This window comes from Zonotrichia leucophrys, chromosome 8 (assembly GCF_028769735.1).
Source record: "Zonotrichia leucophrys gambelii isolate GWCS_2022_RI chromosome 8, RI_Zleu_2.0, whole genome shotgun sequence".
In the NCBI taxonomy this organism is placed as follows: Eukaryota; Metazoa; Chordata; class Aves; order Passeriformes; family Passerellidae; genus Zonotrichia; species Zonotrichia leucophrys.
Window position 1 is genome coordinate 25031239 of NC_088178.1, and position 28000 is coordinate 25059238.

The window sequence follows — 28000 nt, forward strand, 5'->3', positions numbered from 1 at the left end:
GTTAGTTAACACTGCAAAAAACTGCATATTATATTTTTATTTTCAACATGTAGTTTTGTATATTAAATTTATTGAAATTAAAAACTAAACACTGTATTGTCTTCATCTGCTCAGGAAGACAGAGGCAGAGCTGCCTGACCTGTCTGGACTCTGTTCTGTCTCCCAACCTGCCCATCCCTGGCACAGGCACATCCTCCCCTTGGAGATCCCTGGTTTCTGTTAGCTCACAGATTTAAAAACACAAACAGATTTAGTACCCTTGGTGGGATGCTGCTGATCAAAAAGCATTCCTGAAAATGCATCACGATCCAGTTTTCTTAAAGGAACAAAGTGAGACTATTTTCCCCATCACCTGGAAGAATTGTAAAAGCCTATTTTTGTAAAAATACAAGGAACATTTGGAAAGCAGCAGAGTCTTATGTACTTTCTTCTTCTTTAACTGAAAACCCCAACACCATAAAGGATGAAGGCACAGTACCTTTCTGCGCTGGACAAGCAGTGCAGCAAGCACAGCACACAAAACTGGGAGCCAGAACAAAACCAGAGGTTTGTAAACACCAACCTGCTGGGGAGCCCTGGGGCCTTTCCTGCAGAAAGGGACAGCCCTTGGAGCCTCTCGTGCCAAGGGTGTGCACAGAGGGGGGACTGGCACCCCTGAACTGCTGCCTGAGAGCTCTCCTCTGACCCAGCCCAAACAGGCCTGGACAGGAGAGGACAGACAAAGCAGTAGCAGACTGTTCACTGAACCACGGCGGCTGCTCAGACACTTGGGAACAGGAGTTCTGGTGAAGGTCTTACCTGTGACTTAACCCAAGAGCTCTGGCACTGCCTGAGGGAATTTTTAAAGGGCTAAACCTTTCCACAGCACTCTGCATAGTTAATGTAACATTCGTCCTGGTGCTACAGCAGTAGTCCCACATTAAGGCAATTCTGTCTATTTTGGGCAGACCGGTCCCAAGCCCTGCAGCAGCGCATTCCCAGAGCCTCCCTTTGCCTTGGAGTTATTAATAAGCACTATGGCTGTTATCAAAATAGACATTAGGTTCAGTAGTGCATTCATTTAACATCTTTGGTGCTTGCAGCTTAGCAGCATCTTCCTGCCTTCGCTCAGCCCACGACTTCCAACATTCCCACGGATCTGGGAAAACAGCACAAACAAACCCATCAGAATTCCTTGCTGCAGTACAGAACAGATGCTCACAGCTCAAGGAGACATTGTATGGAAAATGCTGACACCAAGGGTCTGGATGGTCAACCAGGAAAATCAATGGAGCACAATTATTAAGCTCCAGTGATGGAAAGTGCTTGGGCACGAGGCCAAGTTGTTATTTCAGGTATGGCCATCAAACGTGTCCTCAGCCTGACTGGAGCTCAGAGAACCTCCTGACCTCCTTGGCTTGGAGGACACCACCAAAACAGGCCCTTTGACACCCAAAGGGTGACTCCTGTATTGAAATGAGACCTCAGTCTCTACAATCTGACACCATTTGCCACCTTTGCTTCCAAACAGGATGTCACTCTAGAGCTGATGAACTGCCATTTAGAAATGTAAAGTGAAAACATATGCTAAGGAAGAGGGAGCACAGAGGCTTCAGGAGATCAAGCAAAGGAAGACAGATTACTTATTTTCTAAATATTCTTAGTAAAGGTGACAGCAGGAGCTGTCCCTGTATTTCAAATGATTGTGAAACAGCATCTTTGAGATACAAACTAATCAGAGATTCTGTAACCTCATTTATGAAATGATGTCAACTCCCCACCACAAATATAAAGGGGAATGCTACTGAAGCCAGAGCAGTGCAATTAGGTCAATGCCAACAACAGACATTGTTCAAGCAGAGTTTTTCTGCAGCCCTGTCAATTCCTGCCCAGACCACCTCTGGACACAGTGCCCATACCTCAGACAGAGCTAACGCTCCAGGACCAGCCAATTTTCTGTAACTGTTTGAAGATCTTGACCACTGAGGGGCTCCCTGAGTCTCACTTTTACCTCCAGTTTCCCTCCAGTGGGCTTTCTGCCATCAAAAACCTGAAATAACCACAAAAAGAAGAGCAGTTAGGACAAACAGGGATTATAATATCAAGCTGTGGCTGTATTTGCCTGTGGCCCAAGCCTGACAGAGATGCCTGCAGGTGACTGCAGTGCTGGGGGTGTCACAGCCAAGCATTCCTTGGTCTGGAGCTCAGCAGAGCAGTCCCCACAACCCAGGCAGGTTATCAAATCCACCTAATACAAAACTCGACTGCAGTCACACCTTTAATGTGATCCAGATACTCATTTCCCCTTTGGGCTGAAATTCTGAGCAGAAGAACACACCTCATCCCAAAATCCTACCTCGATGATCTCTCTGACTTCACATTCTGATTCCAGCTTGTCCAGCTTCAAGTGTGCTGTCCCCACGTGTTTGTCACTTCTGAAGAAGGACCTGTGCCCAAGAAGTGAAGGGGTAAAGACTGTCAGAACATAAAAAGAAAAGAAGCCCAGAGGTCATCACTATTTGCTCCATCCCCACATCCAGAGAGGGCTGGTCACAACATGCTCCTGGAACCCTGCACATCACAGTGCCAGAGGCAAACCCTTAAAAACCAGATGACAAGGAACAAGATAAGGAAGTACTCATTTGTTAATTATTCTTTTGCAACCAAGGTAAAGATGAGGACAGCAGTGAAGAGAAACAACCAACTAAACCAGCACTTGGAGTGGCAGCAGCTCCTGTCCCTGCCTGGGGTGACAGGGAAGGAGGTCCCAGTGGCCAGGACAGGGCCATCCCCTGCTTGGGGCTGTTCAACAGAACAGGCTGAAGGAATTCCCAAGGAAGTTGCATCTCCCAGCAAAACAAACATTTCACAGGCACCTGTTGCTTTTGGCAAACTACTTTTAGGAAAAAGTCACATGAATCATTCTGTTTTGTCTTGATAAATCAAAACAATTCCAGTAAATAAGAACATTTCAGCTATTGTTTGGATTCACCTACATACTGGGAGTTTTAACAGTCAAAACCAATAATTTTAGGTTTTCCAGTCTGCTGAAATTAAAATCAGAAGTATTTTTACCCTGTGAGGAAAACAAGCAACTTCTCGCTGGAGTCACTTGTGTTGAACAGTTTAATCAGCAATAAATCAGCAATTTACCTGCACAGAGCCAGGTGTTCCAGCCCTTCCCAGACAAACTCCTCCAAAAGGCAGCAGCCAAGACTAAAGCACCCCAATTCCACAGAACTGTTCAGCTCAAACACAGAATTTCTTTGCCTGCATCCAAGCAGCTCCCTGAACCAGCCTTCAAAAGGTTTGATAAACAACTAAACTCTACAGAGTCTGGAGTTAAAAAAGATAACTTGGCCACACCTGCTGTGTTTTCTTGGAAATTTTCCAAGATTTCAGAAGCTTCCCTTCTTTACCCACTCTATTTCAGAAAAAACAAGCAACCAGACCAACAAACATAAAAAACCCCATTCTCCACAACCCCAAAACATCCACCCTTCTTGCTGTTATCATTAAGAGATACTAAGATACTATCAAGCAAGACTTGAGATATTCAATGGAAGCTCAAAGATTGTTCATGGAGCCTCATGATCCCATCATTGGTGGCAACAGGAGACTGAGACTCTCAGTCAGTGAGGCCACAGCAGACTCACAGAACAATTCAGGGAAGTTCAGAGTTTCTTAGCTCACATGTTGGAGTACTTCCTTCACTTTACAAGGACCTTAAATGAGGGGTTATGTAAGTGTACTGCAGCATGTGGGGCACTTTGCTCATAAACTTCAGAGAATCAGCAATTCTTGCTGGATTTTTTAAAGCGTTTTTCCGTTTTATAACTCAAGAAACAAAGACTGGCTCATCCCTGCTCAGTTCCAGGGGGCTGCTGTGAAGACTGAGAACTTGCTCTAGGCTAAGGCTTCAGAAACAGCTCTGGGGAAATCCCCTTTCATCTTCAGAAGCTTCTGGGAGAGGCTCAAGAAGAGACTTCTCCTTTGGAAAAATACATTGCTGAGTTTTTACTTGAAAGTGTTGTTAAACTGAAGTTTAATATATATGACCTGAAACAATTCTCCTTTGCTCACTGAGCAAAAATAATTCTTGGGAGATGGTCAAAGAGCTATCAGAGAACCCAAAGCTACAACAACCACCAAAGCATTTCTGAAAGTATTATTCATTTGTAGTTTTAGAAAAGACAGAGAGCAGACAGTCTTTAGAAAAGAGCCTGGATCATTTCATCCTGTCCCTTCTCCCAAGGAGATGGCTGGGAAAAGGTGATAGAAACCCCATTTAAAATAAATGTAAACACTTGACAGCTCTGTGCAAATGAGGGGGGATCTTGAACACAGAGCTGCCAGGATTGACAGAAAAAAAATAAGAAAATCAACTTTTGCTTCAACAGAGATGCCAATGGATGACTGGAGTAACAGTGGGACTTGAGGTCACAAACTGAAACATCTGCAAGTTGAAAACCATCTCAGAAAACCTATGGACAATTTCTGCATGGCCCAGTAATATCAACAAGGAACAGGACAAAGAGCCACCAAACAAAAACCAGATTATCTGGCATCCCATCACAGTCTGGGATCACAACCAACCCAGGGATGAGGGAATACAGGCCACTCCTATTGTGAATAACTGGACTGGGGATGATCCTGGTTATGAGCCTGGGCTGAGGATGATTTCCCTGAACACTGAACATTGATCTGGTGATGCTGCTCTCTGAGATGAGGGCAGTCTGTGTGAGGTGAGGGCGGCCTGTCCGAGGTGAGGGCGGCCTGTCCGACGTGAGGGCGGCCTGTCCGACGTGAGGGCAGTCTGTCTCTCTCAAGGCAGCTGCCAGCAGTGCTCAGGAGGTATTGCAAGATCCAATGAATGAAAGTACAAAAGCACAACTCTAGTTCTGCCATCACCTGTCACCTGCTTTCCTGCTCTTCATATTTTGCTGCCACTTCATTATTTTACAGAGTTATTCTACAGAATATTTAAATTTTCTAGTACTGATGACTGAAACCAATCTGGGTAAGAATCAAAACAATTTGAGGTAAATCACTGCTTGCTCAGTCCCACAAACATCCTCAACTGATCTGAAACAGCTTCAGTGAATTTGTGCCTTTCCTCACCCCACAGGGGAAGAAGCTGCAGAGCTCAGGCACATTTTGAAAGCTCCCAGACATGAATACCAGCCAACTCTTCAGTGCTGGCTTAGAGATTGTGCTTCATAAACTTCAGCTCCAACACTCTTGAGCTGTCAGCAGAGAAGCAAACTGGACTCACCCTTTGTGGAACACTTCAAATTTGATTCCTTTGGAGCGAACTGCGCGTCGGAAGCCGCGGTGGTTGCGGTTGATGTTCAGCTTGAACAGCTGGTTGTACTCTGCAGGGAAACAGGACAGGGGAAGAAACCTGTGAGTCAAATGCTGTGCAGGGCTCCATCCCATGCTCCTGCTCAGAGTTCTTTTGTCTCAGTGTGGCCCAGAAATCCTCCTCAGGACGGTGTTTCAGTCAGGCCCAGGGTGTGTCCCTGGGCACAGTTCATGTCACCCTCCCCTTACAGGGACAGAACCCAAACTGCAGGAAAACCAAACCACTGTGAGCTGACAGCAGGGCACAGGGGAGCTAAAACTGGAGAGTTTAGGGCTTCCAGCATGTAAACAGTGTTTGTGGCTATGAAAAAATGTACAAAATATTAAAGAAAAAGCAGAGTAAGGCTGGAATGACTGGGAAGGGTGTTTTGGATAATATAATGGATACTGGTTTAATTCATGACATAACAGCTACCACCAATATTGGGATGAGGGGGAAGAAATTGCCAACACAGCTGGACTTCACCCCCCAACAAACCCTTTCATGAGAAAGAAGAAAACTGGTGGTGGGAGGACCTCTGGCCTGGTTCACAGTCTGACACCAGCCAGGGATTCCCAAGGTGCAACATTTTCCCTGCTGTTCCAGAAAAAAAGGGCTCACCTGGACAATTGTTATTGTTAATTACAGGTGTTTTACTCTTTTGAGGTTGTTCCTATTAAAAAAAAAAAAAGAGACAGACATCACACAAAACTGTCAGGTATTGTCTGAAAACAGACTAGAGACCATTTTTATTGCCAGCTCTATTTTATGTCTATACCAGAAATGTAAGGTTTTTGGGGTTATCTAAATAAGAAGAGTCATGGTATATTCAAGACTAAAATACTTGGACTGCAGTGTGGTAACAAGGATAATACTGCAGAAAGAATAAGCCAAAACATTACATTAAATATGAGAGCCATAGATAAACTACATAGTCACAGTCAATTCAATCCAATCATCATAAAGTTCCTGACTGGGGCTGTTAAACTCCATGACAAACTGTGCACCTTCCAGCACACAGTAATTCTGTTCCTCCTGCATTAGCTGGAATAATAAGCTACACAAGGAATTCATCACAAATCATTCAGGGAATTGTCCTACTATTATTTTCCCTGACAATCAATCTGCCACCAAAATGAATTAACTTTTAACCTAAAGCAGAGTACAAACTAAATCTCTGGGGAATGAACAAGGACAATGTGGCCTAATTATTGCAGCTACTTTGCAAAACTGATTTCAGCTGTAAAGGAGAAAGGTGGTGTATTTATTTGACTGTTGGCTAAGGAATAAAGACCTGGTTCTGCTTTAAACAAAGGAAAATAGATTAAAAGAAACTATGCTGATTCTTATTCATTCCCCAGAAAATTATTCATACAGACCAGTTCTGGTTTCAGCCACCCTAATTGTGTTACTCCTTCATTAAGGCCTCGAGTCACTCAAACCTAAACACAAACCTGGTCTGAGCATCACCAATTTCCCACAGGTAAATGAATTAATTTTAGTGGAATTACTGCAAAATTTATTGGGAGGTAGAAATCCCTAGGCTCTGCACTCTTCCAGGGCTAAGCATCAGTCCTGCAAGAGCAAAGTCTGGTTTTGCCTTACAGAGAGAACAGCAAAGCCCCAGGATTTCTACTGACAGTAAGAGACAGTCAGTCCCTCCCCAGAATCCCTTCTAGCTCTCAGGTTTGAGTATTTTTCAGACCAGAGACTGCTTTTCAAGGTGAGAGGAACAGGATAACACTGGGGAATTCCAAGGAAGGAAGTAATACATATGTGTATACATATTTTATATACATACACATACATACATGCACATACACACAAGTTTTAATTAGTAAGGGCAAGAAGCTTGCATGGCCCAAGTCCTATCTCCAGATATAGATATATTTCCTAATTAAATCACCATTTATTTGATGACAAAGATTAACACTTTCAATCCAATTCTACAATTGTAAGGGAGGCTCAAATGCAATACCTTTAAAAGCTTGGATTTTTAAGGGAAGAGGACTTAGGGAGATCACATCTAAGGTGGCCCTTGGCAACAAATTTGAGTGCCCTGGTGCTGGGTGTGTTTGCACCCCCAAAGAAATGAACTTGGGCACATTTTGCCAACATTGGAAAGGGCCTGATGGTGCCTTCAGGGGGAGAGCTGGGCATGGCTGAGCACTGGGTGCTGCTGCCACAGAAGCTGCAGACACTGCCCTGCCAAGGGGAAGGTGTGGAGAGCATCGAGAGAAAGGTGCCAAGCTCAAACCTGCAGCCAACAGGCTCAGCAGCTGTTTCTCAGAAAAATAAATCTGCTTTAAAAGCAGATCCAGGCAGGATGTCTGGAAGTGTTCTCCCTCACAAGCTCATGCAGTGGCAGGGGGGACAGACTGAGGGGCAGAAGAGCCACGACACACTCACCGCACTCGGGTACTGAAATTCAAACTTCACAAACGCATCCAAATCTCTTGGTGACACACCTGGGTGAGACAACAACCAGCCAATCCAAACAGCCAGTACAGACATTGTCATTGCATCTGTCATCTCGAGCAGGATTCTCAAGAGCACCCCACTGTTTTACAGTAGGACTCATGACCTGCCTCTAGACAACTGAATAACCCATCCATCAAAGCAAAATCCATGGAAAGTTGGCATCCAAGGGGAAACACCTGGGTTTTTTTTAAGATGTTGTTACTCCTAAGAGTCTAGCACAGAGGGTTTACAAGCTCCCAGGAACAAGGGGCCAAAAGCAGTAACACTGGCTGGAGCAAACCCTGTCTACTGACGGGTCAAAGTGTTGCAACTCATAGGCAGGCACTTGTAACAAAATAGGAGATAAAAATGAAACCTTAACTATGACCCAGTTATGAGTGAACCCAGGAAAATTTAAAGTTCTTCTCTCTGTCCAGATGGAACCCAGATTTTCTTTCTTCACCTGTCTGCTTTTTTAAAAATACTGTTTAAAGTTTTTAGGGGGCACGAGCCCAAAATGTGATTACTTTGTTTTAATGAGAGAAATGCTGGCTTGTAAAGTGGCCTTCAAGACAGAGAAATTTAGTTCCCCATTACTTTCCTTACCAACTCAGAGGAAATAGCCCACATGCCCTCCTGAGTACACACCTGGTGGGGCTGGTAGGTTCATCCCCCTGACAATAAGCAGGTGCATTTCTGTGCTGTTGAGATCAGAAAATATCCTGTGAAAAGAGAAAGACAAAAAAGCACATTCATCCCACCATCAGCTGACCCACTGCCAGACCAGGATGCCATGGCTATTTGTCAGAGCTTTTTCAACAGTGCACTCCTACAGAGATCATCTCCACAAAATACAGCAGAGCAAGGGAAGAGCACAAACAGAGCTAAAAATATCTCTGCAGCCAGGAACAAAGCCCAGGAGGCAACAGGATGGAGGGAGAAACACAGAGGAAGGAGGAATGGCTAAGAAACAGAATATGAGAGGGGAAGCTGGAGGCATTTTGAAAACAAAAGAATCAGCAAGAGAACGTAGAGAGCAATTTTGTATTTAAGTTGTTGAGAGTATCCTTTCAGGAATGCTGAGCATAATCCTGGATGCCACCCAAGTCTGCTGAAGCCCAGAATTCCCTAAACAAGGGCAAAAGACCAGGAAAGTCATTCCAGCCTGACTGAGAAATACTCTTGTTTTTCCACACCTTATCATTTTAAATGTTCTTTCCTCAAAGTGATGGCTTGGAGGATCCATTCCTTGTGCTCGTGCAAGCTGTAGGATCTCCATATCCTTTTTACAACCTTGTGCCAGTTTCTCAAACCTGTACAAAAGGCAAAAAAAAAAAAATCAGCAAAAAAACCCACATGTGCCAGAAATCAAAGAGAACACAGAGCAACCCTCAGCCAGAGCTGAGAGCAATGTGGAGATGCAGGAATCACAGTCCCAAGCCTTTCACACGAGGATAAACTTACCAACTCAAACCCCAACATCTTTAGGGGGTGAGGCAGACTCAACCCTGCCACAGCAGCTTTGGGGAGGACTGGGAGCAGGCACTGGCTCTTACCGAGTTGTTTCTGCTACGTTTCCCAGATGCATGAACTGCTTGGAGTACTGCACACACCTCTGTCAACAAAACCAAACCAAACACGTTCACTCAGTGATCCCCACACACAGGTTCATGACTGGCACAGTTCTAAGGTTGATGACAACCTAATTTAAGAAAAACCAGGCATTTTCCTGAGTCACTCAAGAACATTCACCACCCCATTCCTCAAGGCCAAAGCACAGCATCTGTTTGAGCTGTTCTCCCTATTACTTTTTAATCACCTGATCTGTAGATGTGATGTTCACCTTAGGCCTAGTTTTAATATTCAGGTACTTTTTTAAAACTTGAGTGCTCATATTTAAGAATGATAATTTGCTAGTCCCAAGCATTAAAAAGCACACCCTCTGGCTTTAACTATCCATAGAATCCAACTCTGAAAATTCTCCATTTTAGGACACACAGTATCAAAAGTATTTTAAAAGAAAAAAAAAAAGACCCCACTGGAACAATGATTGGATTATAGCATTAATAAACCCCAGAGAAATGTACAGAAGAAACTCCAAAACATTTCTAAAAAATATAAAATGGTCACCTCATGTTGGTCCTTCAGCAATTTTACAAGCTGTGCATAAACTTCATCTGCTTTCTGAGACAGCCTGACATCTTCATGGTGTACAAAGATAAAATCACCCTCATCATCTGTAGGAGGTGATGGCAGCTGCAACACAAGAACACCACATTTCAGAGCCCTTATAGGGAAAAGTAAGCACTTAGATGTCCAAGAATAGGAAACAAAGCAGAATATTACCAGACCTACTAACCTTGGAAATATCAACAGTTTTGCCAGATTTTGCCTGCTCAATCTTTAGGTCAAGGCCCTTGGCTGTTCTGAGATATGTCTTTGCCTGTTCGAGGTTGTTTTCCCTCTTTGCTTTGATGGCTGCCTTCAGGTATTGCTTCTTCCTGTTCTCCAGAAATTCCAGCTGCTCCCTAACTGAAAAACAATTGTACAGAAACACTCATCTGACACTGCCCCTGACACAGGTTTACCCTGTTCAGTTTACAGCCAGGAAAAGATCAGTGAAAGGACAGATGTCAAATCAGGAGATTTCCTTACTGCACTCAATTGTTTCTTGGGCACTTTAAAGCATTAAAAAAACAAACAAGCTTCCTTCTGGAACAGCATCCTTCATCAAAAAAACCTCACAGCACTTCACAAGTGCCACAAGAGTTATTACAGCCCCTAATTTGCAGGCTTGAGACAGATTCCAGCACAGCTGACTGGTCCAAGGGAGAAGCTGAATCCAAACTTTCAGCTCTCCATGTTAACTTCTAAAAACCAGCAAATATTGTGAGCATCCTCTGCAGTAATTTCCTTCCTCTCCCCTGATTTGTCAGAAAAGAACCCTGATGACCCAATGTGCAGGCCCACTCAGACCTATCACCTCTGCTTCTCTGTAATCCCTTCTTCTCTTAGTTTCTAATTAATGCTTGACTCTCTTCTTTCCTTGCCAAAACATTAAGGACAACCACACCAGTAAGACTGCTTGACATTGTACCAGGTTGGTGCATCAGTCAGCCAGGCAGTTCTACTTCATCCTGAGGGAACTGCCCAGGGCAGAAGGGAAGGAGGATGGGATTACAGTGGAGGCATCAATGAGAGCCTGAGCACTGGCAGTGTGTCCCCAAACCACACTGGGAGTGCTGCCTGTCCCTCACTGCCTGCACAATTCACCCTGCACACACAACTGCTCAGGGACCTTAGCAAGGCAAGAGCAGAGACTGATGAAGCCCTGGCTGCACTGCCAGCCTGAGAGCCCTGGGTGAAGCACCAGGCAGAGAACTCTGTGTGATGCAGGGAGCTCCATTAGATCAATGAATAATTCACACTGGCAACCTGACCCCTTTAATGAGGGTATATGGAGAGTTCAGCTGTGAGCTGAGTTAAACATTATGAATCGATACACTTGTTACATCAAAATTAATTAAAAAACCTAATCAGCCTTATAATTATACATGCTGTCTCTGTGAAATAAAGCTGCATGGCTGGTCTGGGTCTGCCCTCCAGCACACACACATTGAGGCTCCTGTCAGAGGAAATCTATGACACACATTCACAGGCTCACACCTAAATTATAAAGTCTTCCCCAACTAGAGCAAACCACTTGCATGTGGAGCACTGGGGATGGTGATCCCTTCCCTTACCAGCTGGAGGGAGATGATCCATTGCCTCTGCCTTGTCCAGGGAGGAGGGGGATGCAGCTCGTTTCAGGTGCTCAGGAGAGCTCTCCTGAGCTGCAGCAGGTGGAACTGGAGTTGGCTTCACAACCTGAGTTGGCTTCTTGGCAACTGGGGCCTGGGGAAGAGGCTCATTCTAGCAAAACAAAAAGAAATGCATGTTAAATGCATAAAATCTATTCCAGGGTTGAGGACAGCATCTCAAGCATCAGCACCATGGTTATCACTGTATCAGCCTTTGGATATTGCTTTTGAGGGGAGCATTGCATTCCAGACAGTAAATTTTAACTTCTGGAGGTTTATGAGCCATGCCAAGCCAGCAGGTAGCTGACCTATGGAAGCCATAGATGGAATAAAAGGAATGTTTAACAAGGCCGTGATTTTTAAAAAAGTAGAGGCATGTAAAAAAAATATCATCCAGGAATTCTCTCCATTAAAAGCTGCTCCAGTTAAAAGCACAATCAATCAGCAAGCAAATCCAGAGAGAAATAGAAATCAAACCAAAGTCTAAATGCTGATGCAGCCTGACAAAAAGCAGTAAGAGCTGAACATCCTGGGAAAGAACAAACATAGGAAGCTACTGGGATGCAGGATAAAAGTATAGATTTAACTTCAGAACAATGAAAGCAGTGGTGAGGATCTCAAGTGTTTGCTTTGAAAATACAATCTAAATACAAGACAGCTATGAAAGAGCCAAACCCTGCACTCACAGGCTCTGTGGTACTGACTGTAATAACATCTCATCTGTCTCTCCTACTCCATAAAGGAAACTGAAAAGACCACTGAGATCCTGCACTCTTCAGACTTTTGGGAATGAATTTCAGCTCATTTCCTTACCTGGAAATCCAATGGCCTCATCTCTGCATGCCCTAAGAGATGGCAATTGAACTTTTACACATCCTACCAGGCAACACTAACCTCCTCCTCTTCATCATTCTCCTCCATGTTTGCCAGCTTGCTGGCAGTCTCCAGGACAGCAGCGATTGTGCTGCCACCATCTGTTGCTGCAACACCAGGAAGAGGGGGAAATCCTGTGCAGGAAAGGAACAGAGGAGAGAGAGTTGCATAAGCCCTGTGGTGTGTCCTCCTTAGTCCTTGTTTACTGGGAAGCTGTTTCTATCCAAATCCCTATTATCTAGTGTATTTTAGTATTCAGTCTAACTAGACTGAGGCCAAGGCCAACAAGCCTTGCTAGATCAAGTCTGAGTGGTGGCTTTAGATCAGATCTCTCAGAAACACCCAGCTTAAGGGGATGACAGTAAAATGATGCAGTAACTGAGCAGTGTTCCAAGCTGAGCAACCTCACAACCTCTAGACTTCAGCAGCAGGGATGCCCCCAGAACCAGCAGAGAATTTAGTCCCATTTTTTCCCCTCTCAGTGCTGCCTCACTTTAGCAGGCACACAGCCCAGCAGAAAATCAGTGCTACCCCCAGAGTAATGAACAATCCACTGCTGACAGCTGGGCTGTTACACACTCAGCCTCTGCTGAAAAGGTACTGCAATGCAGAGGTAGCCAACTAAGGCAGAATCAGAGGAGTTAAATGAGAAGTGTATGAAGAATAATGTCCTTCATTGTTTTGTTATTCTTTTAAGTATGGGAGGAAGGCTGGATGATGGAAGTTAAACTCTCACTGCTACATGACCAGTTTAGTGTCAGCTTCAGAGAACAGAGATCCAGAGCCACTAGTATAAAATGTCTGTTAACACTTCTCTCATTTGATATATAGCAAGTATTCTTGCTGCCAGCCTCATGAGAAGTGCTAAGAAGCAGTGACTAAACTGCTTCTAAACCTAGAGATGGCTGCTACAGCACAAGTTTGAGGTACTCAGGCAGGCAGAACAGAGAACCCTGTGCTGCTGCCCCGTGTGACATTTGATCCATTGCTCAGCAGCATTTCTGTTTCCAGGGAGTCCAAGGCTGGTACTCATCACCAGCCAGATGCCTTGAAGGGCACTGGCACCCCAGGATAATTCACTGGTGGTTTCAGTGACTGCCTGATTATTGTCTTCAGTGTCAATCACATGGCCCTAGATGATGGCAGAAAATCACAGCTGATGTGCAAGGACACTGAGCAGTTCTCCATATTTCCAGAGGTATAAATGTGGAGTGCCTCACTCTTACAGAAACTGGTGTTCACCAAGAAAGGGACCACATTCTGCAAAAAGGGATGCTAAAGTGCCTTTCAGGGCCAGCTTAAAACAGGAAACCTTCAAAGCCACACATGACCTGACAGAGCTGGCAGCCCTACTCTACAGTGCTTGCCATTGACAAAACCACCACAAGGTCCATCTCTATCCTCTAGCTTAAAATCCAGGCACTGCTTTGCAGAGCTGAGTGTATCCTTCAGAAGAACACATCAGGCCCAAGATAAAAGGCAAGATGTTTCTAGGGGAGAAATGGAATCATGCAAATGAGAGGCAGAGCATTCACAGCTGACCTTGCCCAAACTTTCCCAGACACAGCACTCTGTGTTCTGAAGAAGATAAACAGGACACAGTGTCTCAAGAAACAGGCTCAGCTGCTGCCTCTGCCACTGCCTCAGTGTGACCATGGGCATGGTTTGCTTCATCTCTGCAGATGCTTTTAACAGCCAGGAGAGCTGCAATGCTGATTTGATGTTACAAGGTTTACAAGGGGATATTCATTAGAGATCAAGTTCTGAGGCTCCTGATAGGAATCAGCAGAATGGGGGACATCAGGAAAGGTTTTTCACTTCTAAAAACCTCTTCCCAGCAAAACTAAGAAGCCAATATAACCCAAATTTAGTCTTTCCTCTAGGAGGGCTGACACAGAGGATACACAAGTAACATTTTTAACACCTGCCTATGGTGAAGTTGTTGAACTTTTCAAATAGTGCCAGTTTTAAGTTCCCATACTGTCAATCAGGCTGTCAATATGCACGAATATTCAATAGTGTCAGTGTTTGGGAGCACATTAATAAAAAATCTCACAATATCATCAAACAGGAAGGCCAGCTACTCATTGAGAAAAAGGAGGAGCAGGCAATACCTGCACAGCCCCTCCAGAGCCTAGCAGGTGTACAAAAGTTTGGGGATTAGGATGTTTTACAGTCACACTTACCAGGAGGAACAGGTAGCTCAGCAAAATTCACTTTTCTCCCTGCCTTATGGGCTCTTATGGCATCTTGGTATTGCTGCAATCAAAGGCACACTTATTTATGTAAGACATAAAATAGAGCTGACTGTGAATTAGCAATCATCTGTATTTAACCAGCATAAACACTGCACAAGACTCAGTATTTTACTACAATATGTGCATTGTCTCTATTTCTTCCTCCAAATGCTTTCCAGCTTCCCCACTGGACCTCTTTTCAAACAGACAGACAATACACAAATTATTTCAGCCTTGAAAAAGTCTTCAGCAAGAGAGCTAATTCCCAAGGCTTTGCTGGATGCAAGGAGCCCCAGCCCAGCTGTACCTTGGCTATCCTGTCGTGCATCCTGCCCTTGCGCTCGTCCCCGCTGGCCTTGGCCTGGGCTGCTGCTGCCCTGTACCTGTCCAGCCGCTGCTGCAGCGCCTCCAGCACCGTCCTGGGCTGCTGCAGGCACTCTGCAAACACAAAATGCCACATCACCAACACTTCAAAACACACAGCCTGCTGTCTCCTCCCCTTCTTCAGAGAGCAGCACTGGAAAGCTTCACTATGAACACTGCTGTTAGAAAGTTTATTAACTTTCACTTCCATCACTGGTCCAGAACAGAAGTAGATTGGAGCAGCAGCAAAGAATACTCAGGAACATCAGCCAGGTTCACTCACTCCTGCTGCAGTTCAGTGGCAGAGGTCAGACCTTACAGTGCTTCCCAGCTGTGCTATTTTCATGACTTATTACATGTGTAGTGCATGGCTAGCAGGAGACCTGTGATGATTTGAGTGATTAAGCAAATGCCTAACAGAGACCCAAAGTTTCATCATGTTGAGATATTTGATGGTGCTGGGAGGTCAATTAAGGCGTCACTGATGATTTTTAGGATTTGGTTGTTTTTTACAAAGATTGAGGGCCACTGGTTGCTTCTGTATGTGGACATGAAATGCAAAAGTCCTACCTGAAGCTTCTTGGGTCTGAGGTTCAGGTGTTGCAAGATCCTGGGAACTTCCCACCCGGGGTGGTACTTTTTGCTTGGATGCATCTTGTACATGTCCTAAGCTTTCAAGATCTGCAAAGCAGGGAAAGCAGGAAGTTTCACAACATGTTCCATACCCAGCAATTACTGCTGCATGTCACTCAGAAAACCTTCAATTTGATCATATTATCTTCCTGAAAGCTTTCTGGCTTCCAAACAGTATCTCCACAACCAGATAAGTCTAAGGTTCCCATTATCTACAGAAAATGCTTTATAAGAGAAAATCTCAAATGCTGATTTAATTTTGGTTAGGGCTGCTTGAGGGGAAAAAAAAAAGTAAAAGTAGTTCAAGTATTCTAAGAATTCTCTCCCCAAAATATAACTTGGTATCTTGGCAGATGGAAAGAGTGAACAAGTCTGCTAATTGACTAAAATATTCTAGTAACAAAAGATGTGCTGGGAAAGGGAAGAAACTCCTATCATCTATTCAGAAACTCCAGTTTCTGGTACTGTGTAACAGAAAACTACAAGATTATTTGCTGCAAAAATCATGCACTTTTTAAGGCAAGGTTATGCCCTGGGTGAAGTTCCTCTGCAATGGCATTTAGTGATCAGTAACTTGAGTCATGACTCTCATGATTTACTGAAATAATCTGTCATTTAATGTCTTAGAATAAAATAATAAAAACATAAAACTCTCTCTTACCAGGACTGAGGTATCTTTAATATTGATAACTTGCTTTAAAAATCAGACCTTAGTGCACTGCAATCTGTTAATCTGAACGTTACGAATTTTAGTTGAAGCACACAACACCATCAAACATTACAGTAAATTTTAAGAACGTGCCATTATCCTTCTTTCCCTTCCACTTCAAATACTGGCAGCTATTACCTACACTTAGAAAACCCAGAATATGAGACATCAATACTTGTTGGAACTTGGAATTCACAGAGAGTAACTGCAATATAAGTAATGATACCTCACTTCTCTTCATTGGTCTTGATTACACTGTGAACATGCAGTGAGCCTCAGTCCTAAACAATCTCCAGTTCTTTTAATAGCTTTGCAACCAAATGCAGAATCATTCCATGACAGCACAGAGAGACTTCTGAAAAGGTTTCCTGAAGACAACCCTTACCCTGAGGAGATGGAGGCATATTCTGGAGGTCTATTGGCTGCCCACTGTCCAAAGCTTCCAACACCACATTGAATTTCTAACACAGAAAAAAACAAAAGGTTTATTCTGGTCTGTCCAAGACCTGCCAGCTGCCACAGTCAGTATGTGACATTTAATGCATATGGGTACAGCACAGGGTATGCTCAGCATTTGGGATTTCTTGAGTGCATACCTTGCCTGCCCTCATGTATTCCTTTGCCTTCTCCAGGTCCCCTTGCTGCTTGGCTTTTAGAGCTGCTAATTTATACTCCTTCTGCCTCATCAGCAGGATTGCTCGTGTGCTGCTGTGCTGGGGATCTGGGAGAACGAGACAATGCTGAGACTCACACAGAGCATGCAAGATTTGCATCCCTTGCTACATCCATCTATGCAAATCCACATTTGTCCCCTTTTGCTGTAAGTCACAACAGCAATCTTACAAACATCCTTCTTCCTCCAGTCACCACAAGTCCTATCTAACACAACAATTCCACTTTTCCCAATTTAAAGAAAAAACATAAGGTCTTTAAGTCAGTATCTCAAACCTCTTTAAAGGCTGGGATTCCACAAGTCAAATAATGAAGGAGAAACTGAGGCACAGGAGAAGATAAGGACACTGATCCAGTGCACAGAAGAGCTCTAAAACAATAACTGATTCCACTGCCAGAAAGTCAGCATTCCATGGACAACTCTGAGACATTCAGCAGGAAGTTCCAACATAAGCAGTGCTTTGCTACACTCAGCACAAACATCAGGGAAGATGCAACATTAAAACAGGGTTGCAACTGCTCCTGTCTCAGATCACAGTACCTGTTTCCACAGCAGGATCAGCAGCAGCACGACCTTGCAGAGATTCTGATTCCAAATGCTCCCTTGCCTCAGGAGAAGCCTTCTGCTCATCATCTGCAGCACAGTCAGCTTTACTCTCTGGTGAGTCTCCTGAATTCTCCAGCTCCACTCCCATGGCTTGAGGTACACAAGAAGAACTCTTGCCTGTTGCAACAGGAGGTGGCATTTCTTCCTCATTGATTTTTTTGCCTTTCTTCACTGCAGCCAGCATGGTTTCCAGTGTCTGGCACAGAAGGAACAACAGAGCCAACAGGCTTTTTCATCAAACATGTTACCAGCACAAGATCATTCAAAGACAAATTCATCCCCTTGCACATGGCAGGCTCTGTCACACACAACTACACTGCTGCCCTTCAGCTCCCTGTTCTTCTGCAAGGAGAGAGAACTTCAGTGCCAGTGAAAGGTGTCCAGATACCAGAGCAAAGGCCTTGCTACCCAAACCAGGTAACTGAGGTACCTCAGCACCCAGAATTACTGGGGAGTTGATGTGATCCACTCAGCTTTGTCACAGAAAGTCACCAAGGAAGCAATTTATACCAACTGTACATGGATTTTGTGCATCTTTAAAATGTAATAAAATATGCTATTCTGAAATGCCACTGCCTACATGGATCCAGGGAAGGAAGGGCTCTGCAAACCTATTTAATGTAATGAGAAAAGTCATTAAATACTAATAAAGGAAATGGAGCTTCAGCTCATCACCTATGGTAAGGAGCTCTCACCATCTCTAACTTGGCTTAACTGTTGCTCATTTTTTAAGAAACCCTCCTCCTCCCAAGTATTACCTGCCTCAATATTTTTATTTTTTAAATTTAATTTGAGGCTCAGACAAAAGACCACCATGCACTTCAAGCCAAAACAAAAGTTTTACTTCTTTCATCTTCCAAAGAAACTGAAATGGAAGCACAGAAAGACAATAACTACAAAATCTCATCAGTGCCAGAATCACTGCTGGGTTTTTTTTAGCCGTGGCATTGTTTGTTCTACTGAGTAACAGTGGCACACATACTTTGAAATGACTGCATGTGAGACTGGGGTTCAGACCAGCAGCCCACAGACAGCTCCCTCTTCTCCATGTGGGGGTGACAGACTGAGGTTAAAGTTCAGTTCAAAAAGTTCAAGAACTACATAGAAGAGAGAACTCTACACCATTTGTTGACATGTAATTTTGCTAATTCAGTAGCTGTGAGCTGTGAAGTGAGATCTGGTCTATTATCCTGTTACACTGCTTAGGCACTGGGAAACTCCCTGCCCTGAGAAATAAAGGAAGTGGCACAGTGCACTTAGCTCATGACTGGATGGAATGGCTGGTTTGCCCATCCCTGTGGCTCTCACAAAGGCCAGGTGCTTTTGTGTACATTCCTGTCAGGGCTGGCAGGCAGTGGACACACACAGACATCTTGCTTGTGCTTTTTCTCCCGTGAGTTTGGCCTCAATTGTTCCCTCTGTACCCCAAGACAGCCAGTGAGCCATTACATCCTGCCCCAGTGCACAGCCCTGAGCTGTTCAGCTCTGCTGCTGCCCGAGGTGATGCAGGAGAGCTGCTGAAAGCCACGGGGAGAGAAAGGCCCTGCCCAGCAGTAAACAAGCACTGCAGCTCACTGCAAGCACGCCACCTGCCTGGAACACGGGAGGCTGGAGAGACTGCTCTTTGCTGCAGCTCTTAATTGCCTTCATCAGAAATCCTGCTCTGTTCCTTTTCAAGCACAGCCAACACACTCAGGGAAAGGCACCACCTCCCTCTGTCTGACAGGAGTGAGTGGAAGGTGAGTACCTAAGGGATGGCAGCAGTGATGAACTGCAAGGTGTATGTGCTAGGAAAACTCCTAAACTTTGCTTTAAGGTAGCACTGAGCAGTCACCACAGATCAAATTCAGATCCAGGCAGCTGGGTTTAACTTCAGCATGTACCACAAACCCTGCCTCCAGCTATCACCTGGCAAATTCAACAGAAACAAAGCTCAAAAGGCAGAAACAAAGCTCAAAAGGAAGCCACACCTTATCTGTGTGTTTGCCGTAGCAGGTGGGTAGTCAGTAACAACAAATGTTTTTAAAGTAACACCAGGCAGCACATGAAAATTTCATTTCCTGTCAGCAAGCTCAGCCAGCTGGGAAGAGCACCCTTCAGAGAGCTGCCCTTGCTCAGCCTCACCCAGCCCTGGTGACCCCACTCACCTTCAGGCCCCTCTCGTAGCGCCGCACCTTGGCGCTCTCCCCCGAGTCGCGCGCGTTGGAAATCGCCGTCCTGTAGTCAGCAATCCTGCCCTGCAGCGCCTGCTGCAGCTCGCTGCTAACAGCAGGAAGTGAGGAGGTCTCAGAAAAAACAATAAAACAAATCAAGAAAACTTATTTCATCCAGCTAGACGAGTTTTCCCACCGCACTGAAAAGCAAACACTCCTCTTCTACACACACACACACTGCTGTGAACTGAGTGCAGGAAGGAGCAGCCCTGAAACAGAGCAGGGCTTGTGCTGGGCTAACGGGCCCTGCATCCACCTCTGGCTCTCTCAAAAGCCTCACAGAGAAGAATGGGTGGAGAGACTTGGGAAACTCTCACTCACAGAGTAATTGGAGCCATGTGGTCGGTGAGTAGGTGAGGAGAACACTGAAGCCTCTCAAACCCCGCACAACAGAGGGTGTGAAGAGGTATTTTGGCACAAATCTTGACTTATTCTTTTCTTATTTTTAAACCATGCTAGTTTGCTCCCTTCTGGGCTTCAACCTGGTTTTACAACAAGAGCTCTTTTTCCTCCTCCTACAGCCTGGAATTAGTTCAGTGACAAAAGCAGCCTAAGCAAAGTCATGAGCAGCTACTTAGAAACTCTCCACAGCCACAGAGACCCTGCAGATGGCTCCTGATGTAATTATTGCCATTATCTCTAGAGAAACCCTCTCAATCCCATTTACTAACAGGCCCAGTGTACAAGGCACTGGAATCTGTGGCACACAACACAAACATGCAGTGACTGAATAAAGGATTTGACTGCATGAGGACTGACAAATTTAAGCTGAGACAGATAATGCTACTGAGAAAAACCCCAAAACTATTGAGTTATACCATGTCTCACAATTTCAGCACACTGCTCAATTCTCTTAGGGAGAAGATACGAACTCTGGAAGCCTGCACTGCAGTCTGCATGCTCCTATGTATAATGAGGGACAAGACATGCTTGTGTCCAATTGTTCACCTCTTCAGTTCTATGCTAACATCAGAATTCACCCTTGGAACAAAGCAGAAGGATCACCTGCACTCATACAGCACTGCTTTCCTTGGAGGAAACAGCAACAGCAGTTTTTTCTTCCTTGGAAGACAAGGCCTCCCCAGATGCTTGACAATGACCCTCATACAAGCCAAGTGACAACAGTGATTCAGCAAAACTCAGAAACACGAAGCTCATTCCTACCTGTGACTGCAGTTCAGGCAGTTCAGCTTCTGCTTCAGCTGGGGATGGCTCTGCTGCTGTCATTTCATCCTCACAGCTTCCTGCCTCACCTTCTTCCCCCAGAACTTCTTGCAACTCTGCCTAAGGTAAAAGTAAGAGCCAACAAAAGGCATTTCCTCAAAATCTTCTGTCCTCAAAAGACAAAAATAAAATCAAGTCTAAAGTGCCAAAAGCTTTGGATGGATTTTGAACCCAAGTGAAGAGTCTGAAGATCTTCTATTCCAGTCTTCTTTAAATTCAATTTTATTTTTTATTATTAATTTACACTGGTTCCAGATACCACTGAAAAGCCACACTGCAGCCCCAGGATCACCACACAAGTTTGTGGCTGGAGATCTGAAGCTGGAGAAGTTCAGAGAAGTACTTTTACAAAGATTATGCAAACCTAAATTTCAAATTTCCAAAAAGCCTGTACTAGCCATGGCAGTCAAAACTACAGCTTAACACTCCTTCCCTAAACCCTGCCAGTGAGATGAGTCACTGAAACAACAAAGACTCTCTTGAGGTGTTCTCTCAGGCCAAAGCACTGCTTGAAGCAGGAGCAAAATGGTGGCAGACATCACTTGAATGAGACAGTCCCTGGCTGTCCTTCCCTGTGACATGGAATGGGATTCCTGCTCTTCCCTCAATTCCCTAAGACCCCCACACATAGAAATGTTAGGAAATTCTCTTACTCTGCTGTGCAGGGGTTGGATCCTGCAAAGACTTGCATCTAATGATGCTTTTGCAATATTTTAGCTTCTCACCAGAAAGTTAACAGACATTTTTGCTACATGCAGTTCTGTAAAAAAAAAATACAAAAAATACATACTAAAACTCTTTGCTAACAGTTATGCATACCAGCAGGTCTGTATCCTTCTCCAAGTCCTCATCATCTGCATCCTCCTCTTCATTCAGGTCCTTCATACACTCTGCAGCCATCTTTTCAATATGATCCATGGGCAGAGGAGCTGTAAAAGGAAATCCCAAGGAGCCATAAATCCTAAGGAACAGTTATACCCAGTTAACACTGGGTATAAATCCTGAAGGAGCTGCTACCAGCTGAAAGAGCAGTGCCCTCCCCCTTGTTCCCAATTTATTGCACAGTGTTGGAGGTAACTGAGAGCACATTGATGGGTAAAGGGCAGAGGCTGGGAAGGGAGCAGCCAGAAGAGCAGCACTGGTGTTCCTGCTGTGACACTTGAGGCAGGCAGTAAGCCACTGGCACATTTTCTGCACTGCTGTCTCGTGATGATGAGATTCAGCCTTTTCCAAATTTTTCTTGGCTCCTTCATTTTGCAATTTTGTTTCTGGTCTTCAACCTGGAAACTCCACTCAACTCCTCATTGCTGAGTTTTCATCTGTGCTTCATCCTGTGCCAACCACATCTTCTAAACTATCAACTTCCTCCACATGCTCTCCAAGGTGAGGTTGTTTGCCCACAAATCCCAATGGTCCACATAAATGCCTCTGATACTTCCCTATGCAGACTCATGACTGTGACTCACCAGTGGCAGTAAAAGCTGCAGAAAATACAGATCTCCAGGACAGAGCTTTACAGTCAGTTTAAATTGATCCCACTCACTCCCTGCATTTGCTGAATCAGCTGAAAATTAACCCAGGTACAAAACTGTTTCTGTTCAAATAATCCAACTGACCCCATGGGTGCTTCAGTATTTGTATCAAACATGCTGCTCATAAGTTTGACCCTTAGCAAAACTTGGACTGCAGGCCATACCCAAAGGCAACTGGCTGTGCAGAAAACTGCAGCAGAGGCAGAAAACCTAATCAAGCCTCCTCAGATGGTTTTTCAGCTCTAATCCCATGCAGCAAGATGAGGCCACAATTTCAGACACGTGAGTGGCTGCCCAGCTGGCACTTATCAGAGACAGCAGGGATCTCTGGGCTTAAGATGTTCCAACAGTGCAGCTTTTGCTGGAGGAGGAGGAGGCCATTCCCCCACACCCATCAGAGCTCCAGGATGTAATCCAGGAGGGAATTACTGCTCAGCCAAGAACCAAGCACATGAGTGGCCCTGGATCCCTTTTTCCTGCCCTTTCCCAGACAGGATCTGCTTCTCCCCAGTCCCCAGAGCTCCTCCTCTCCAGGCAGATGGAGACCTGCCTGCATCCTGGGCCAGCTCTCAGGAGTGCCCAGAGCCAGCTGCTCATCCTCCATGAGCTTCTAACCCACACACTTCCAATTCTAACAGGAAAACAGAATAGCTGCACACTGCTTTGCAAAATCCTTTTTGAACCACACATTTAGAAGGCACAGTAAATGATAGGCATAGTAAATGTTAATTTTGCACTGCCCGAAGTTTTGTTTTCCTCTTATGAATAAAAAGACCAAAACAACAAAATAAATGACGTGACAGTGAGAGGGATGAAAAACTGATAACAATTCAAGAGCTCCTGATACACAGATTCACCCTCAAAACATCATCCTGCAGGTTTTAGCCATGAGTAACCTATGCCCAATGACATAAATTCTGCTGTTATGCCTATCTGCACAATTGTGCTTATTAGCTTTAAGAGTTCACTAAAATTTTGAAATGTGGAGAGTGGAAATGATTTAGAATTCAGTTTCAGGTACAAACTTGTCCTTTGTCTGTCATCAGCCACTGTGTTTATAGAGTTGTCTTGTCTAAACATTTCAAAATTCTTCATTCCCGGCTGCTCTGTGCGAAGTCCCTTCAAGTATTACAGGGCAACGACTGCAGAGCTGGAAATAAGGCTGCAGGTGCACTATCCCCTCCTTCCTGCCCTGCTCACACACCTGTAGGTCCCCTTTTCCTTTCCCCAGCTCTCAGACAGGCAGGGAGCAAACCTGGTTCAGCTGAAAGCTGCCACAGGAACTCAGGTTTATTTTGGCAGAGGAGCTCCTGAGGCAGCCCAGCCTGCAGCCCCACAAACACAGGCGTGCTCAGAGGCACAGCACGCTCACTGAGGGGCCCTCACAGCAGCAGCAGCAGCAGCCTTGGCTCATGGCAGGCTGCAGCCAGCCTGTAAACCACTGCAGAGCTGTGCAAACACCGCCAGACAAAATTAACAGCATTAGGAATGGTAACAGTCCATTCCAAGAGACACTGTAACCTGCACAACACAAGCTACAGGATTCTCCAAGTGATTGCATCAGTATCTGCCTCTGAAAACGGGATTCAGTTTTGGTTACAGACTCCCAAGTAACTAAAAATATAATGCTCATTATGTAAATTCACCCTTCAAACAAAAACACAAGAACAACCACATGACAAACAACCCACCCTCCACAAGAAACATCATTTCCCCTCTAAAATCATCTAGCGCCTACTACACCTTTTTATGACTTCATATGCTAAAAAAGCATCTCTTAATTTAGTCATTAAATGGGGCAGCCACCAGAGATCTTTTTCATATATCTACAAGAGCATCAACAGAAAAAAACTTTTACATTGTTTGTGGAGTAACAAATTAAACCTTTCAAAGTAAAGGAAAGAGCAGTTGCAAATTCAGTTTCTACCAGTGACAGAAAAACCATTTTAGATAAATTTAAAGATTTTTTTAGATCAATTTAACAAAGTTAAATTAAATTCAGATCCTTTAACTTACTTTTCACCTTTGGTTTTGGTTTTCCTTCTTTCACTTTTCCTCCTGTGATAGCAGCAAGCTCTGCCTCAAGGTCCCCATCATCCTCACCTTCCTCTGCAGCCAGCAGCATCTCCTCAGGATTGAAATCCACAAACAGCCCCAGCTGGAGGTAAGGGAAAATAACAGTACAGAATAATAAAATACCCTACAGTTGACACTCACAAACATCACACTGCATGGATTATTTAGACATTTTCATGCATTCTAAATCCTGTTCTTTTTTTTTTTTACAGCCCACTATCACACCACCTGTATTACCCCAACAATGCATACCAGGCACCCAAAACTGATGTAAGGTACATAAATCTTAACACCCCACAAGTATCCCTTTAAAACTCTACACAAACCATTTCTTAAAATCAATCCTGTTTAACAGTCTGACATAAGAAGGTAGAGTAAAATGTTTTTTACTGAGCCTCATGGAGCAGATAGCATCAGGGAAGTTCAGGGCAGTGCCTCCATAACAGCTAAGCTAGAAAACATTCACTCATGGCTCACACACAGCAGGTCTGACATGTGCACACTGCACAGACTTCACCCTTATCTCTTGAAGAAGCTACATTTATAAACACAGAACTGCTCTGTCTTCTTCTCACATCAGTTTCTAAACCCCAGAAACAAACACAGCCATTAAAACCCAGCAATGGCCACACTGCACTGGGGAAAACCATCAGAACTGGCTGGCACAGATCATCACTGAGAGATAACATCTCAGGGAACAGCATTAATAACAGCAACCAGGATATGGCAGTAGGGGTTAGCACTCTCTGGTGGCAAAACATTCCAAAGCACACCAAAGGAATCTCTGGGCTCTTAGTCCAAAAGGTATTCTTTTAAAATGCCATTTCATCACTGTTTTTGTGTTTCTGGTTAAGATACTGACTGCCCCAGGAAAATAAAATTATCTTAAGTATGCTAAGATTTTTAATGACATGAATGAACAGAATTAGATTCATCCTATGAAGGTGAAGCTTTCCTCAGACTTTTCCAAAGCACAACCCTGATTGATCCCCCCATGGCCAAGGAGGCAGCACTTCAGCTCCTCTCCAGCACAGGAAAAAACATCAGCTGTCATTATTCTGAGGGTCAGCAATCTCCCTCTGTCCTGAGGATCTGAAGTGCTGCAAGAGGCTGCCTGTCAGTTTGTAAATTAATGTGAGTAATAGTTGGTTTTTTTAACCCAGCAGGAATCAAAGGGCTGGTGGCTACTGCCCTGAAAGATTCTGTGCCCCTCTCTGGACCATTTTATAATCCCAATCTTTCATCAATGTGCAGAACAGATGAGGAGCACACAGGACCTGGTCGTTACCACACTGCAAGGGTGGGCAGTGAAGCAACTGCAGCAAGCACGGAAGTCAAGAACACAATTCAGCTGTTCCAGCTCCAAGTCCCAGCCCATTCAAAAAGGAACATTTCCAATGAAATTAGCAGTACTGAAGCAATGTTTAATAAAACAGAAAAAATATGTTATAGAAAGCTTGCAGTTGATATACTACACAACAAAAAATCATTTTAAATTGAATTAATTTGAAAGCGAACAAGCCATTTGCTTCAAGAGACACTTATCTATGATGTAAGACAGGCTGAATAATTAACTGTATTGAATTAGGAATTAGTAAAAGATGTTAATCAGATCCTTGAATTACTCTCTGTCTTTTCAGAGTGAGGTTTCCTTTTTTTTCCCCAGAAGGAGGAAAATTATTTTCACCTTTTATCTTCTCCCCTGCTCAGACAAACTAAGTTACACACTGTCTGTCTCACAGAGAAATGCAAACTTTCACACTGGAGCCATGGTGACATTATGGATCACTAACTACAGCATTCTGCCTCCAGTATGAGAACACTGGTTCCTAAGAAATCACCAAAGGAGAACATCTTAGCTATTTCCTCTGTTCGAATAGCCTGTTACAATCCCTTTTCACATTACTCTACTTTCTTACCAGTTATTCCACCTGTTACTTCCCTCTATTCTTCAAAGGTTTCTGAAATTCCATTCTGGTTCTAACATATTAATTAACTCTTAACTACACTGTTTTCCCCTCAGTTTTCCACCCAGAATTTTGCCTTGACTGTATTTCTAATTTTGACACTGTCGCCTGACTTGCTACACCCGCCAACCATGACTAATTATTGTTTCTCTCCACAAGACTTCTGAAACTCCATCCAAAGGTAAATAAGTATGGCAAAAAAACCTCAACACACAGACACAGCTAAACTCAGTTTTATCTACAGGAAAGGGGCATACCAGTCTATCTGCTACATGAAAATGACTATACAAAGGGAAATTTAAAATTAACTGTCTCTTGTTTAGCATCTTAATATTCTCCCATATACGTCCCTTATTTTGTTAACTGATATTTTGCTATTGTTTCTGTTTTCTTAGAGATATAAGGAAAGCCTCCACAGAGTCACTGAAGTTATTATTAAATCTCAACATAGCTGGGCTAAGAAAATACTGTAAGCATGAGTCATGAGGTCTCATGCAAAGATTACAGCATTACAACACTGTGCCTTCCCTGCAAGACCTCCACAGCTGCCTATCAGATATTTACTCGAAGAAGAAGGCATTAAAGAAGGAAGGAAAACAGGCACCACACATTCTAATTTTCCCCATGATCCCGCAATGCTATTACCACATGGGAGATTCTGCAGGAAAACAGCAGCGAGAGGTCTGAGCGAGACCATCCCGAGGAGCAGTGGGAGTGGGAGGTTTCCCTGCCTGCTCTGCCACCACATCTCCCTGGCCCTTCGCCCTCCTTACCTGCTTTGCAACTGCAGCTCCCTGGCCCTTTGCCTGAGGGCTCTTTTTAGGTCTTCTGCCAAGCATGTTGGTTCATGAATTTCAGAGGGCTGTGTCTCTGTAGGACTGAGAGCACACGGAACTTAAAGTCAGCGCCTGCCCGTGCCAAGGCAAAGCCCGCCGGACGGAGGCGGGCGGCGCGACCCCGCCGCTTCCCCGGCCCTCCCTCAGAGCGCTCCCCGCCGTGAGGGCAGCGGGGGCAGCGCCGCGGGACGCGCTCCGCGGGCCCAGAGAGCCCGGCCCGGCCGCGCCCGCGCTCCTCCCGGGCGGCTCGGCGGGACCCGGCGGGCAGGGCCGGCTGCGGGCGCTCCCCGGCCGGAGCAGGGAGGGACCGCGGGGGCGATGGGCCGGGAGCCGCGAGAAAAACCGCGGAGAGGCCGCCCGGAGAGAGCCCGGCCCCGGCTCACCTCGGCTCCCGCCCGTGCGGCCGCAGCTCCGGCCGGCGCGCTCGGGGTGGGCCCGCCCGCGGCGGCTGCGCGGCTGCGCGGAGGGGCGGGCC

The 28000-nt window shown here is 44.8% G+C and overlaps 1 protein-coding gene across 1 annotated transcript; it reads right to left on the bottom strand.

The window, feature by feature from the left end:
- Positions 1-22: 22 nt before the first annotated feature.
- On the bottom strand, positions 23-27995 carry CC2D1B (coiled-coil and C2 domain containing 1B). Its single transcript, XM_064720394.1, has 25 exons — positions 27909-27995; positions 27463-27567; positions 24663-24804; positions 21934-22043; positions 21055-21174; positions 19825-19962; positions 17612-17873; positions 16995-17119; positions 16784-16859; positions 15627-15737; positions 15001-15131; positions 14643-14715; positions 12478-12590; positions 11527-11695; positions 10143-10315; positions 9914-10039; positions 9340-9398; positions 8980-9096; positions 8432-8505; positions 7733-7791; positions 5945-5996; positions 5255-5354; positions 2336-2426; positions 1899-2029; positions 23-1138 (listed from the first exon to the last, which is right to left on the bottom strand). Exons 2-24 carry the CDS (start codon positions 27526-27528, stop codon positions 1910-1912), a joined length of 2607 nt encoding a protein of 868 aa, XP_064576464.1. The 5' UTR covers positions 27529-27567; positions 27909-27995; the 3' UTR covers positions 23-1138; positions 1899-1909.
- Between the last annotated feature and the right edge of the window lie 5 nt (positions 27996-28000).